Source organism: Pseudopodoces humilis, chromosome 28 (genome assembly GCF_049639895.1).
Source record: "Pseudopodoces humilis isolate 2021_Gansu_Grassland_sample_001 chromosome 28, ASM4963989v1, whole genome shotgun sequence".
In the NCBI taxonomy this organism is placed as follows: domain Eukaryota; kingdom Metazoa; phylum Chordata; class Aves; order Passeriformes; family Paridae; genus Pseudopodoces; species Pseudopodoces humilis.
The window spans coordinates 1,868,036-1,882,129 of NC_142227.1; the positions used below are offsets into that span (position 1 = coordinate 1,868,036).

Consider the following 14,094-nt stretch of genomic DNA (forward strand, 5'->3'; position numbering starts at 1 on the left):
GGATTTATTCCCAGGATTTATTCCCGGGATTTATTCCCAGGATTTATTCCCGGGATTTATTCCCAGGATTTATTCCCGGGATTTATTCCCAGGACTTATTCCCGGGATTTATTCCCGGGATTTATTCCCGGGATTTATTCCCAGGATTTATTCCCGGGATTTATTCCCGGGATTTAGTCCCGGGATTTATTCCCGGGATTTATTCCCGGGATTTCCAGGCCGCGTTTCCTGTGGAAAATCCTTTTCCTGCGCGGCCGGTGCCAGGCGCCACCGAGGCCTCCCGGAGTGTCGCGGAGTGTCCCTTGTCCCCTCCCCGGCGCCCCGCGCTGTCCCCAGCCCTGTCCCCAGCCCCATCAGGGCACTGCCACCCCCCCGAGGATGGCGATGCCACCGCGTCCCCCCCGTCCTGCCCAGGGTGACAAAGGTGACAAAGGTGACACAAAGTCTGTCCCCAAGGCCTGGGGAGGGGGCGGGGGTGTCTCAGGCACTGCCAGAGGATTTCCTGGAATTCCTCCATGGATAATCTGGGAGCACCAGGTGCTTCCCGAGCCCGGGAACGCCGCCTGGGAGGTGGCGGAGGGGGGGGTGGTGGCACAGGGGTGTCCCCAAGAGGTGCCACCGCTTTTGGGGTGGCAGAGTTCCGCAGTCCGCCGCGGCTCGGGGGGATTCCCATTCCGGATTCCATGGATCGGGATGGATCCCAAAGCCCCTCCCGCTGGATCCTTGGGCCGTGGTGGCGCAGGGGTGTCCCCCGTGTCACACTGAGGGTGGGGACACCCCGAGCTGGGGACACCCGGGGTGGCTTTTCCCCTTCCAGCTCCCCCCAGCCAGGAAACGAGACCTTTTCCAGGGATTTTTCTTTGGGAATTCGGGACTTCCGCTTCCCACCAGCGAAGGGGACGACACCGAAGCCACCGAAGTCACCGCGGTTTATTCCGGGTGGCACCGCGGTCCCCACAAAGCGTCACCGTCACTTCCCGACGCAGAAATCCCGAAAAATGATCTCCAGGACATCCTCGGCTCCCACGTGCCCGGTGATCCTGCCCAGCTCCCGCCGCGCCAGCCGCAGCTGCTCCGCTGCCAGCGCCACGTCCCCGATGTCACCGGTGTCACCGGTGTGCCTGATGTCCCCGGTGTCCCTGGTGACCCCAATGCTCCTGGTGTCACTGGTGTCCCCGGTGTTCCTGATGTCCCCCATGTCCCTGGTGTCCCCACTGTCTCCAGTGTCCCTGGTGTCCCCAATGTCCCCGGTGTCCCCAGTGTCACTGATGTCCCTGGTGTCCCCAATGTCCCTGGTGTCACCGGTGCGCCTGGTGTCCCCGGTGTCCCCAGTGTCACTGATGTCCCTGGTGTCACCAATGTCTCCAGTGTCCCTGGTGTCCCCCATGTCCCTGGTGTCACCGATGCACCTGGTGACCCCAATGTCCCTGGTGACCCCAGTGTTCCTGGTGTCCCCACTGTCCCCAGTGTCCCTGATGTCCCCAATGTCCCTGGTGTCCCCAATGTCCCTGATGCCCCCGGTGTCCCCAGTGTCCCCGATGTCACCAAGGTCTCTGGTGTCCCCAATGTCCCTGATGCCCCCGGTGTCCCCAATGTCACCGAGGTCTCTGGTGTCCCCAGAGTCCCTGATGCCCCCGGTGTCCCTGGTGTCCCCGGTGTCACTGATGTCCCTGGTGTCACCAATGTCCCCAGTGTCCCTGATGCCCCCAGTGTTCCTGGTGTCATTGATGTCCCCGATGTCCCCGATGTCACCGGTGTCACGGCGGCCGAAGCGCGCCAGGGCCGCCGCGCAGGCCCTGAGGTGGCGGCTGTGCCTGCTCTGGGTCAGGCTGGGAGAGCCCAAAAGGGGATCCCCGCACCTGGAAAAGAGGGATCGGGTGTGGAAAAGGGGGATCGGGTGTGGAAAATGGGAATCAGGATGGAAAAAGGAGGATCAGGATGGAAAAAGGGGATCAGGATGGGAAAAGGGGATCAGGATGGAAAAAGGGGATCAAGATGGGAAAAGGGGATCAGGATGGAAAAAAGAGGATCAGGATGAAAAAAGGGGGATCAGGATGGGAAAAGGGGGATCAAGATGGAAAAAGGGGATCAGGATGGAAAAAAGGGGGATCAAGATGGAAAAAGGGGATCAGGATGGAAAAAGGGGATCAGGATGGAAAAAGGGGGATCAGGATGGAAAAAGGGGGGATCAGGAGGGAAAAAGGGGGATCAGGATGGGAAAAGGGGGATCAAGATGGAAAAAGGGGGGATCAGGATGGAAAAGGGGGATCAGGAGGGAAAAAGGGGGATCAGGATGGGAAAAGGGGGATCAGGATGGAAAAAGGGGATCAGGATGGGAAAAGGGGATCAGGATGGAAAAAAGGGGGATCAAGATGGAAAAAGGGGATCAGGATGGAAAAAGGGGATCAGGATGGAAAAAGGGGGATCAGGATGGAAAAAGGGGGGATCAGGATGGGAAAAGGGGGGATCAGGAGGGAAAAGGAGGATCAGGATGGGAAAAGGGGGGATCAGGAGGGAAAAAGGGGGATCAGGATGGAAAAAGGGGGGATCAGGATGGGAAAAGGAGGATCAGGATGGGAAAAGGGGGGATCAGGATGGGAAAAGGGGGGATCAGGATGGAAAAGGGGACCCCATCCAACTCAAACCCCCCCCAAACCCAGCAGGACCCCCCCCAGCACTCACAGCTGCTCCAGCTGTTTCCCCAGCAGCTCCAGCAGCTCCTGCAGCCCCTGGCCCGTCTTGCAGGACAGGAGGGCGGTGGGGACCCCGGGGGGACCCTGGGGACAGCGGGGGACACTCGGGGACCCCCGGGGGGCACTCGGGGACCCCCGGAGCAGGTCAGCCTTGTTGAGCACCAGCAGGCAGGGCACTCCCGGCGGCAGCTCCAGGGTGGCCAGCGCCTCGGCCAGCGCGGCCGGAGCCACCGCCGTCACATCCAGCACCGCCAGCACCAGATCGGCCTGGCCCAAGCTGGGGACAACAGCAAGATGTCACCTCTCCCGTCCCCAAACCGAGGGGACACCGCTCCGGGGGGGACCCCGGGGCTCACCGGGCCCGCGCTCGGGTGACGCCTTCGCGCTCCACGGGGTCGGCGGCGCGTCGCAGCCCCGCGGTGTCGCCGAGCACCAGCGGGTACCCCCCGATGTCCAGCGGCACCTCCAGCACGTCCCGAGTGGTGCCCGCGTGAGGGGACACGATGGCAGCCGGCCGCTGGCCTGGGGACACGGATTTGGGGGGGTTATCGTGGGGGATTGGGTGCCCAAAGGGGATTTGGGGGCGCTGGAAGGGTTCCCTGGGGGATTTGGGGGGGTTATCGTGGGGGATTGGGTGCCCAAAGGGTATTTGGGGGCGCTGGAAGGGTTCCCTGGGGGATTTGGGGGGGTTATCGTGGGGGATTGGGTGCCCAAAGGGGATTTGGGGACGCTGGAAGGGTTCCCTGGGGGATTTGGGGGGATTATCACGGGGATTTCAGTGCCCAAATGGGATTTGGGGGCGCTGGAAGGGTTCCCTGGGGGATTTTTGTGGGGGATTGGGTGCCCTGAGGGGATTTGGGGGCGCTGGAAGGGTTCCCTGGGGGATTTGGGGGGATTATCTCGATCCTTCAGTGCCCTGAGGAGATTTGGGGGCGCTGGAAGGGTTCCCTGGGGGATCTGGGGGATTATCACGGGGATTTCAGTGTCCAAAGGGGATTTGGGGGCGCCGGAAGTGTGCCTTGGGGGATGATTGTGGGGGATTCAGTGCCCTGAGGGGATTTGGGGGTGCTGGAAGGGTTCCCTGGGGGATTTGGGGGGATTATCTCGACCCTTCAGTGCCCTGAGGGGATTTGGGGGTGCTGGAAGGGTTCCCTGGGGGATTTTTGTGGGGGATTCAGTGCCCAGAGGGGATTTGGGGGTGCTGGAAGGGTTCCCTGAGGGATTTGGGGGATTATCTCGACCCTTCAGTGCCCTGAGGGGATTTGGGGGTGCTGGAAGGGTTCCCTGGGGGATTTGGGGGGATTATCTCGATCCTTCAGTGCCCTGAGGGGATTTGGGGGTGCTGGAAGGGCTCCCTGGGGGAATTTTGGGGATTATTGTGGGGGATTGGGTGCCAGGAGGAGATTTGGGGACGCTGGAAGGGTTCCCTCTGGAATTTTGGGGATTATCACGGGGGTTTCAGTGCCCAGAGGGGATTTGGGGGGGCTGGAATGGCTCCCTCTGGAATTTTGGGAATTTTCCTGGCCCCTCCAGACCCGTAGGTGACCTGGGGACAGCAGGAACGATTCCCTTGGGAATTTCGGGAATGATCCCAACCCCTCCCTGGAGCCAGGAGGAACAATTTCCTCGGGAATTTTGGGAATGATCCCAACCCCCCGGCTGGGATTCCCTTGGGAATTTTGGGAATGATCCCAACCCCCCGGCTGGGATTCCCTTGGGAATTTTGGGAATGATCCCAACCCCCCGGCTGGGATTCCCTTGGGAATTTTGGGAATGATCCCAACCCCCGGCTGGGATTCCCTTGGGAATTTTGGGAATGATCCCAACCCCTCTCAGAGCGATTCCCTCGGGGAATTTTGGGAATGATCCCAACCCCTCCCCAGCCCAGCAGGAACGATTCCCTCGGGGAATTTCGGGAATGATCCCAACCCCCCGCCGGGATTCCCTCGGGAATTTTGGGAATTCGACACTCACAGAGCAGGTTGAACAGGCTGCTCTTGCCCACGTTCGGGGGGCCGGCGATGACCGCCCGCACCCCGGCCCGGAGCCGCTCCCCCCGGCGCCCGTCCCGCAGGTGAGCCCGGATCTCCCGCTCCAGCTCCCGCACGGACACGGACACTGCGGGACACGGGCAGCGCTCAGCCCGAGCCCAAACCGGGATAAAAACATCGGGAGAGGGGATGGGAACAGAGCCCAAACCGGGATAAAAACATCGGGAGTGGGGATGGGAGCCGGAAACCGGGATAAAAACATCGGGAGTGCGGACAGGAACTGAGCCCGAAATCGGGATAAAAACATCGGGAGAGGGGATGGGAACTGAGCCCGAAATTGGGATAAAAACATCGGGAGAGGGGATGGGAGCCGGAAACCGGGATAAAAACATTGGGAAAGGGGATGGGAACTGAGCCCGAAATTGGGATAAAAACATCGGGAAAGGGGATGGGAGCCCGAAATTGGGATAAAAACATCGGGAGTGGGGATGGGAGCCCGAAATTGGGATAAAAACATCGGGAGTGGGGATGGGAACTGAGCCCCAAACCGGGATAAAAACATCGGGAGTGGGGATGGGAGCCGGAAATTGGGATAAAAACATCGGGAGTGGGGATGGGAACAGACCCCGAAATTTGGGATAAAAACATCGGGAGTGGGGATGGGAGCCGGAAACCGGGATAAAAACATCGGGAGTGGGGATGGGAGCCCGAAATTGGGATAAAAACATCGGGAGTGGGGATGGGAGCCGGAAATTGGGATAAAAACATCGGGAGAGGGGATGGGAGCCGGAAACCGGGATAAAAACATCGGGAGTGGGGACGGGAACTGAGCCCGAAATCGGGATAAAAACATCGGGAGTGGGGATGGGAACAGAGCCCAAACCGGGATAAAAACATCGGGAGTGGGGATGGGAGCCGGAAACCGGGATAAAAACATCGGGAGTGGGGATGGGAGCCCGAAATTGGGATAAAAACATCGGGAGTGGGGATGGGAACTGAGCCCAAACCGGGATAAAAACATCGGGAGTGGGGATGGGAGCCCGAAATCGGGATAAAAACATCGGGAAAGGGGATGGGAACTGAGCCCCAAACCGGGATAAAAACATCGGGAGAGGGGATGGGAACAGAGCCCGAAATTTGGGATAAAAACATCGGGAAAGGGGATGGGAGCCCGAAATTGGGATAAAAACATCGGGAAAGGGGATGGGAGCCCGAAATTGGGATAAAAACATCGGGAGTGGGGACGGGAACTGAGCCCCAAATCGGGATAAAAACATCAGGAGAGGGGATGGGAACAGACCCCGAAATTTGGGATAAAAACACCAAATTTGTGGTGATCCCAAATTTGGGATAAAAACACCCGGAGAGGGGGTGGGAACCAAGCCCCAAAATTTGGGATAAAAACCACGGAATTTGTGCTGATCCCAAATTTGGGATAAAAACACCAAATTTGTTCTGAGCTCCAGATTTGGGATAAAAACACCCGGAGAGGGCACGGGAATCGAGCCCAAAATTTGGGATAAAACCACGGAATTTGTGCCGATCCCAAAATTTGGGATAAAAACCACGGAATTCGTGCCGCCCCCAGGTCGGTGCCGCCCCCGGCAGCGGCCGTTGGTGGCCCCGGGCCAGCAGCTCCTCCTCACCTCGGGACAAAACCTCTTCCTCCACATCCTCATCCTCGCCAAAATCGATGAAGGCCTCGAGGTGGGCGAGCGCCTGCGGGTGGGAACCGCGGGATGGCCACCGGGGGGTTTGGTGGCCACATGGGAGGGTTTGGTGGCCACCGGGGGGTTTGGTGGCCACATGGGAGGGTTTGGTGGCCACATGGGAGGGTTTGGTGATCACACAGGAGAGGTTGGTGGCCACCAAGGAAGGGTTTGGTGGCCACATGGGAGGGTTTGGTGGCCACATGGGGGGTTTGGTGGCCACAGGGGGGGTTTTGGTGGCCACCGGGGGGTTTGGTGGCCACCGGGGGGTTTGGTGGCCACATGGGAGGGCTTGGTGGCCACATGGGAGGGTTTGGTGATCACACAGGAGAGTTTGGTGGCCACCAAGGAAGGGTTTGGTGGCCACCAAGGGAGGGTTTGGTGGCCACATGGGGGGGTTTGGTGGCCACATGGGAGGGTTTGGTGGCCACATGGGAGGGTTTGGTGGCCACCGGGGGGTTTGGTGGCCACATGGGAGGGCTCAGTGGCCACATGGGAGGGTTTGGTGGCCACCGGGGGGTTTGGTGGCCACATGGGAGGGCTCAGTGGCCACACAGGTGAGCTCCACCTCAGGGCTTGGTGGCCTTGCAGGAGGTCATGGTGGCCCCACAAGGGCTGGGTAGCCACAGGAGGACTCAGTAGCCCCACAGGAGCACTCAGTAGCCCCAGGAACACCCGGTAGCCCCCCAGCAGCACCCGGTAGCCACAGGAACACTCAGTAGCCCCAGGAACACTCAGTAGCCCACAGGAACACCCAGTAGCCCCAGAAACACTTGGTAGTCCCAGGAGCACTGGGTAGTCCCAGGAGCACTGGGTAGCCCCACAGGAACACTCAGTAGCCCCAGGAACACTCAGTAGCCCCAGGAACACTCAGTAGCCCCACAGGAACACTCAGTAGCCCCACAGGAGCACTCAGTAGCCCACAGGAACACTCAGTAGCCCCACAGGAACACTCAGCAGCCCCCCAGCAGCACCTGGTAGCCACAGGAACACCCGGTAGCCCCAGGAACACTCAGTAGCCCCAGGAACACCCGGTAGCCCCCCAGCAGCACCCGGTAGCCCCACATGAACATTCGGTAGCCCCACAGGAACACTTGGTAGCCACAGGAGCACTCAGTAGCCCCACAGGAACACTCAGTAGCCCCAGGAGCACTCAGTAGCCCACAGGAGCACTCAGTAGCCCCAGGAACACTTGGTAGCCCCAGGAGCACTCAGTAGCCCCAGGAACACTCAGTAGCCCACAGGAGCACTCAGTAGCCCACAGGAACACTCAGTAGCCCCAGGAACACTCAGCAGCCCCCCAGCAGCACCTGGTAGCCACAGGAACACCCGGTAGCCCCAGGAGCACTCAGTAGCCCCCCAGCAGCCACCGGTAGCCCCACATGAACACTCGGTAGCCACAGGAACACTTGGTAGCCACAGGAACACTCAGTAGCCCCAGGAACACTCGGTAGCCCCACAGGAACACTCAGTAGCCCACAGGAGCACTCAGTAGCCCCACAGGAACACTCGGTAGCCCCACAGGAACACTCAGTAGCCCACAGGAACACTCAGTAGCCCACAGGAGCACTCAGTAGCCCACAGGAACACTCAGTAGCCCACAGGAGCACTCAGTAGCCCACAGGAACACTCAGTAGCCCACAGGAGCACTCAGTAGCCCCACAGGAACACTCAGTAGCCCCAGGAACACTGGGTAGCCCCAGCAGCACTCAGTAGCCCACAGGAACACTCAGTAGCCCACAGGAACACTCAGTAGCCCCACAGGAACACTCAGTAGCCCACAGGAACACTCAGTAGCCCCCCAGCAGCCGCCGGTAGCCCCCACCTGAGTGAGGGTGCGGCTCCAGCGCTGCAGCAGCTGGCCCAGCTCGCCCTCCGCTTGCCGCAGGGCCTGGCGCCGCTGCGCCGCCGTCTCGGCCCCGATCAGGTCCCGCACGCCCTCGGCCCCCGTCAGGTCCAGCTTGCCCCGGCGGAACGCGCGGAGAGTGAACTCGCCACGCTCGGCCGGACGCAGCCCCGGCAGCCGGCCTGGACACCGGAGAGGGGACACCGGACATCAGGACACGGGACAGGGACATTGGGACACCGGAGAGGGGACACCGGACATCGGGACACGGGACAGGGACATCGGGACACCGGACATCGGGACACCGGACATGGGACATCAGGACACGGGACAGGGACATCGGGACACCGGACACGGGACATCGGGACACCGGGCATGGGACAGGGACATCAGGACACCGGACAGGGACATCAGGACACCGGACACGGGACATCAGGACACCGGACACGGGACATTGGGACACCGGACATGGGACAGGGACATTGGGACACTGGACATGGACATCAGGACACTGGACATGGGACATCAGGACACCGGACATGGGACAGGGACATTGGGACACTGGACATTAGGACACCGGACAGGGACATCAGGACACTGGACATGGGACAGGGACATTGGGACACTGGACATGGGACATCAGGACACCGGACACTGGACATCAGGACACCGGACACGGGACAGGGACATTAGGACACCGGACAGGGACATCAGGACACCGGACAGGGACATCAGGACACCGGACAGGGACATTGGGACACCGGACATGGGACAGGGACATTGGGACACTGGACACGGGACATTAGGACACTGGACATGGGACATCAGGACACGGGACAGGGACATTGGGACACCGGACACCGGACATGGACATTGGGACACCGGACACGGGACAGGGACATTGGGACACTGGACACGGGACATCGGGCACAGAGAGGGGACACCGGGCACGGAATGGGGATCCCAGGAAAAGGACACGGATCCCAGGGATCCTGGGAAAAGGGGATGGAGCGGGGATCCCGTGGCAGGATCAGGATCCCACAGAAGGATCAGGATCCCAGATCAGGACTGGGATCAGGATCAGGACCAGGATCAGGAATGGGATCAGGATCAGGATCAGGACCAGGATTGGGATCAGGACCAGGACCAGGATCAGGACCAGGACCAGGATCAGGAATGGGATCAGGATCGGGATCAGGATCGGGATCAGGACCAGGACCAGGATCAGGACCAGGACCAGGATCAGGAATGGGATCAGGATCGGGATCAGGATCGGGATCAGGACCAGGACCAGGATCAGGATCAGGACCAGGATCAGGAATGGGATCAGGATCGGGATCAGGATCGGGATCAGGACCAGGATCAGGAATGGGATCAGGATCGGGATCAGGACCAAGATTGGGATCAGGACCGGGATCAGGATCGGGATCAGGATCGGGATCAGGATCGGGATCAGGACCAGGACCAGGATCAGGACCAGCACCAGGACCGGGATCAGGACTGGGATCAGGATCAGGACCAGGACCAGGGTCAGGACCAGGACCAGGACCAGGACCAGGACCAGGACCAGGACCAGGACCAGGACCCCCCGTGCGCTCACCCAGCGCCCGCAGCACCCCGCTGACCACGGCCGTGCCCCCGTGCAGGTGCAGCTCTGCGCAATCCTCGCCCGTGAAGCTGCGGGGCCCTGCGGGGTTTGGGGGGCACCGGCTGGGCACCCCCTGCTCCCTCACCCCCCAAAAACGGGGGGACCCCTCCCCAAAGGGAGTCAGGAGAGCCCCAGGGGGCTGGGACAGACCCCCAGAGCCACATGGGGCACTGAGACCCCACCCCAGACATCCCCCAGAGCCCCCCCAAATCTGTGCCCCCCACCCTGGGAACCAGACTGAGCCCCCCAACCCCCGAATTTCTGCCCCCCCAACCCAAATTTCTGCCCCCAACCCGAAATTCACGCCCTCCAACCCCAAATTTCTGCCCCAACCCCAAATTCGCACCCCCAACCCCAAATTCACGCCCCCAACCCCAAGTTTCTGCCCCCAACCCAAATTTCTGCCCCCAACCCCAAATTTGCAGCCCTCAACCCCAAAATTCGTGGCCCCAACCCCAAATTCACGCCCCCAACCCCAAACCTCTGCCCCCCCACCCCAAATTCATGTCCCCAACCCCAAATTCCTGCCCCCCAACCCCAAATTCATGTCCCCAACCCCAAATTTGCGCCCCCCAACCCCAAATTCATGCCCCCAACCCCGAATTTCTGTCCCCAACCCCGAATTCCTGCCCCCCAAACCCCAAATCTCTGCCCCCCAACCCCGAATTCCTGCCCCCACCTGGGAACCACACCACCAGCCCGCGGTCCAGGCTCTCGGCGGTTTGGGGGTCCCGGATGCGCCGCAGGGCCAGGACTCGGGGCGGGGGCAGTTTGGGGGTCCCGGTGAGGCTCTGCAGGACCCCCCGGCTGCCGGGGCCGCTGGTCCGGATCACGGCCACCCCGCACGGACCCCGGCCCGAGCACAGAGCGAAGATGGTGTCGGTGGCCCCCAGGGCCAGCGCCGAGCTCAGGGAGCGAGCCCACCTGGGAATGAGGGGAGGGGTCTTCAGGGGGACCCCCCGGGTGGGGGAAAAGGGGAGGACCCCTCCCCAATTCACGGTGTGGGGCTGGGGAACCGCGGCAGGTGTGTGCTGGGCTCGGTTCTGCAGCGGTGAGACCCCTCCCCAAATACTGACCCCCCCAAATACTGACCCTCCCCAAATACTGACCCTCCCCACTGAGACCCCTCCCCAAATACTGACCCTCCCCAAATACTGACCCTCCCCACTGAGACCCCTCCTCAAATACTGACCCTCCCCACTGAGACCCCTCCCCAAATACTGACCCTCCCCAAATACTGACCCCCCCAAATACTGACCCTCAACACTGAGACCCCTCCCCAAATACTGACCCTCCCCAAATACTGACCCCCCCAAATACTGACCCTCCCCACTGAGACCCCTCCCCAAATACTGACCCCCCCAAATACTGACCCTCAACACTGAGACCCCTCCCCAAATACTGGCCCTCCCCAAATACTGACCCTCCCCACTGAGACCCCTCCCCAAATACTGACCCCCCCCAAATACTGACCCCCCAAATACTGACCCTCCCCACTGAGACCCCTCCTCAAATACTGACCCTCCCCACTGAGACCCCTCCCCAAATACTGACCCCCCCCAAATACTGACCCTCAACACTGAGACCCCTCCCCAAATACTGACCCTCCCCAAATACTGACCCCCCCAAATACTGACCCTCCCCACTGAGACCCCTCCCCAAATACTGACCCTCCCCAGTGAGACCTCTCCCCAAATACTGCTCGAATTCAGGTGAGACCCCTCCCCAAATACTGACCCTCCCCAAATACTGCTCGTCTTCAGGCGAGACCTTTCCCCAGGTGAGACCCCTCCTCATGGATCCCCTCCCCAGGTGAGACCCCTCCCCATATACCGCCCCTCCCCTGTCCCCATGTCCCCGTGTCCCCCTGTCCCCCGTGTCCCCCTGTCCCCCTGTCCCCGTGTCCCCCTGTCCCCCCTGTCCCCCCTGTCCCCCTGTCCCCCATGTCCCCGTGTCCCCGTGTCCCCCTGTCCCCTCTGTCCCCGTGTCCCCCTGTCCCCTCTGTCCCCCTGTCCCCCTGTCCCCATGTCCCCGTGTCCCCGTGTCCCCCTGTCCCCGTTACCGGCCCCGTGCCGCGCTCATGGCCCCGCGCAGCGCCATTGCCCCGGCCTAGCCCCGCCCACCGCCGCACGCCATTGGGCGATACCCACCGAGGGGCGCGGCTAGCACCGAAACCACGCTTCTGATTGGTTAATGAGCAGCTCCACCGCGGTACCGGCCTCAGCGCGCCCCGCCCATTGCCGCACGCTATTGGTCAATGCACAGAGGTAGGCGGGGCTAACGGCGCAGCTGGGCTTTTGATTGGTTGATGAGCGAAGATGGCGGCGCCCAGGGTGAAGCCGTGCGGACCCGGCGCTTCCGCCCGGTTGTTCCCGCTCGTCCCCTCGGGGTCCCGCTGCCCGCGCCCCCCGGGCCTGTCCCGCAACCCTCGGGGGCTGCAGCCCGCCCCTCCCCGGTCCCTTCCCGAGGGGCTGAACCCCGGCTCCGCACCCAGTCCCAGCCGAGGCTGCTCCCTCGGGGAACCCCACGCCCGGAGCCCGAGCCCCGCACCGGGCCGGGGTCCTATCCCCTCCCGGAGGGGTCGGCACGGATCCCGGGGTTTCGGGGCTGGGGGATCCCCAAAAGAGCCGCCCTGGTGTGCGGGGTGGGAGCCGCGGCCGCCCGAGCCCGCAGCGCTCCGTGAACCAGAGAAATGATCCGGGAGCCGCGTCACGGCTGGGCTGGGGCTGCTGGCCCTGGCCCTGTCCCTGTCCCTGTCCCTGTCACTGTCACTGTCACTGTCCCTGTCACTGTGTCACTGTCCCTGTCACTGTCCCTGTCCCTGTCACTGTCCCTGTCCCTGTCCCTGTCACTGTCACTGTCACTGTCACTGTCCCTGTCACTGTCCCTGTCACTGTCCCTGTCACTGTCACTGTCACTGTCACTGTCACTGTCACTGTCCCTGTCACTGTGTCACTGTCCCTGTCACTGTCACTGTCACTGTCCCTGTCACTGTCACTGTCACTGTCACTGTCACTGTGTCACTGTCACTGTCACTGTCCCTGTCACTGTCACTGTCACTGTCACTGTCCCTGTCACTGTCACTGTCCCTGTCCCTGTCACTGTCACTGTCACTGTGTCACTGTCCCTGTCCCTGTCACTGTCCCTGTCACTGTCCCTGTCCCTGTCACTGTCACTGTCCCTGTCCCTGTCACTGTCCCTGTCACTGTCACTGTCACTGTCACTGTCACTGTCCCTGTCACTGTCCCTGGCCCTGTCCCTGTCACTGTCACTGTCACTGTCCCTGTCACTGTCACTGTCACTGTCCCTCATCCTGATCCTGTCCCTGTCCTGTCCCTGTCCCTGTCCCTGATCCTGATCCTGATCCTGATCCCATCCCTGTTCCTGTTCCTGTTCCTGCATGATGTGGCTGTGCTGCATCCCGCTCCTCATCCCTCTCCTCATCCCTCTCCTCATCCCTCTCCTCATCCCTCTCCTCATCCCACTCCTCATCCCTCTCCTCATCCCTCTCCTCATCCCTCTCCTCATCCCTCTCCTCATCCCGCTCCTCATCCCTCTCCTCATCCCGCTCCTCATCCCACTCCTCATCCCTCTCCTCATCCCGCTCCTCATCCCGCTCCTCATCCCTCTCCTCATCCCGCTCCTCATCCCACTCCTCATCCCTCTCCTCATCCCGCTCCTCATCCCGCTCCTCATCCCACTCCTCATCCCTCTCCTCATCCCGCTCCTCATCCCGCTCCTCATCCCTCTCCTCATCCCTCTCCTCATCCCTCTCCTCATCCCTCTCCTCATCCCTCTCCCCATCCCACTCCTCATCCCTCTCCTCATCCCTCTCCCCATCCCACTCCTCATCCCTCTCCTCATCCCTCTTCCCGCATCCCACTCCTCTCTTCATCCCACTCCTTATCCCAGATCCCATCCTGTATCCACCTCCCCATCCCTGTCCCCATCCCTGACCTGCTCCCATCCCATCCCATGGATCCCATGGATCCCATCCCATGGATCCCATCCCATGGATCCCATCCCATCCCATCCCATCCCATGGATCCCATCCCATCCCATCCCATGGATCCCATGGATCCCATCCCATGGATCCCATCCCATCCCATGGATCCCATCCCATCCCATGGATCCCATCCCATCCCATCCCATGGATAGATTGGGATAAACCGGGAATCACTCAGGGATCCACTGGGAATCCCGCAGG

At 61.5% G+C, this 14,094-nt stretch overlaps 1 protein-coding gene across 1 annotated transcript; it reads right to left on the reverse strand.

The window, feature by feature from the left end:
* Positions 1–912: 912 nt before the first annotated feature.
* GTPBP3 (GTP binding protein 3, mitochondrial) lies at positions 913–11,989 on the reverse strand. The gene is made up of 9 exons (XM_088067837.1): positions 11,950–11,989; positions 10,567–10,811; positions 9,840–9,926; positions 8,219–8,421; positions 6,331–6,403; positions 4,668–4,811; positions 3,050–3,215; positions 2,683–2,970; positions 913–1,859 (listed from the first exon to the last, which is right to left on the reverse strand). The coding sequence occupies exons 1-9, from the start codon at positions 11,985–11,987 to the stop codon at positions 971–973; spliced, it is 2,133 nt and encodes a 710-aa protein (XP_087923963.1). The 5' UTR covers positions 11,988–11,989; the 3' UTR covers positions 913–970.
* Between the last annotated feature and the right edge of the window lie 2,105 nt (positions 11,990–14,094).

What these genes read in the sequence shown, in the direction of transcription:
- GTPBP3 (XM_088067837.1), bottom strand. Translation starts at nt 11,987, where the DNA reads ATGGCGCTGCGCGGGGCCATGAGCGCGGCACGGGGCCG. An exon ending in GGAGCCGCACCCTCACTCAG is followed by an intron (nt 6,404 to 8,218) that starts GTGGGGGCTACC and finishes TCCCACCCGCAG; the next exon opens with GCGCTCGCCCACCTCGAGGC. An exon ending in GGGAAACAGCTGGAGCAGCT is followed by an intron (nt 1,860 to 2,682) that starts GTGAGTGCTGGG and finishes CCTCTTTTCCAG; the next exon opens with GTGCGGGGATCCCCTTTTGG.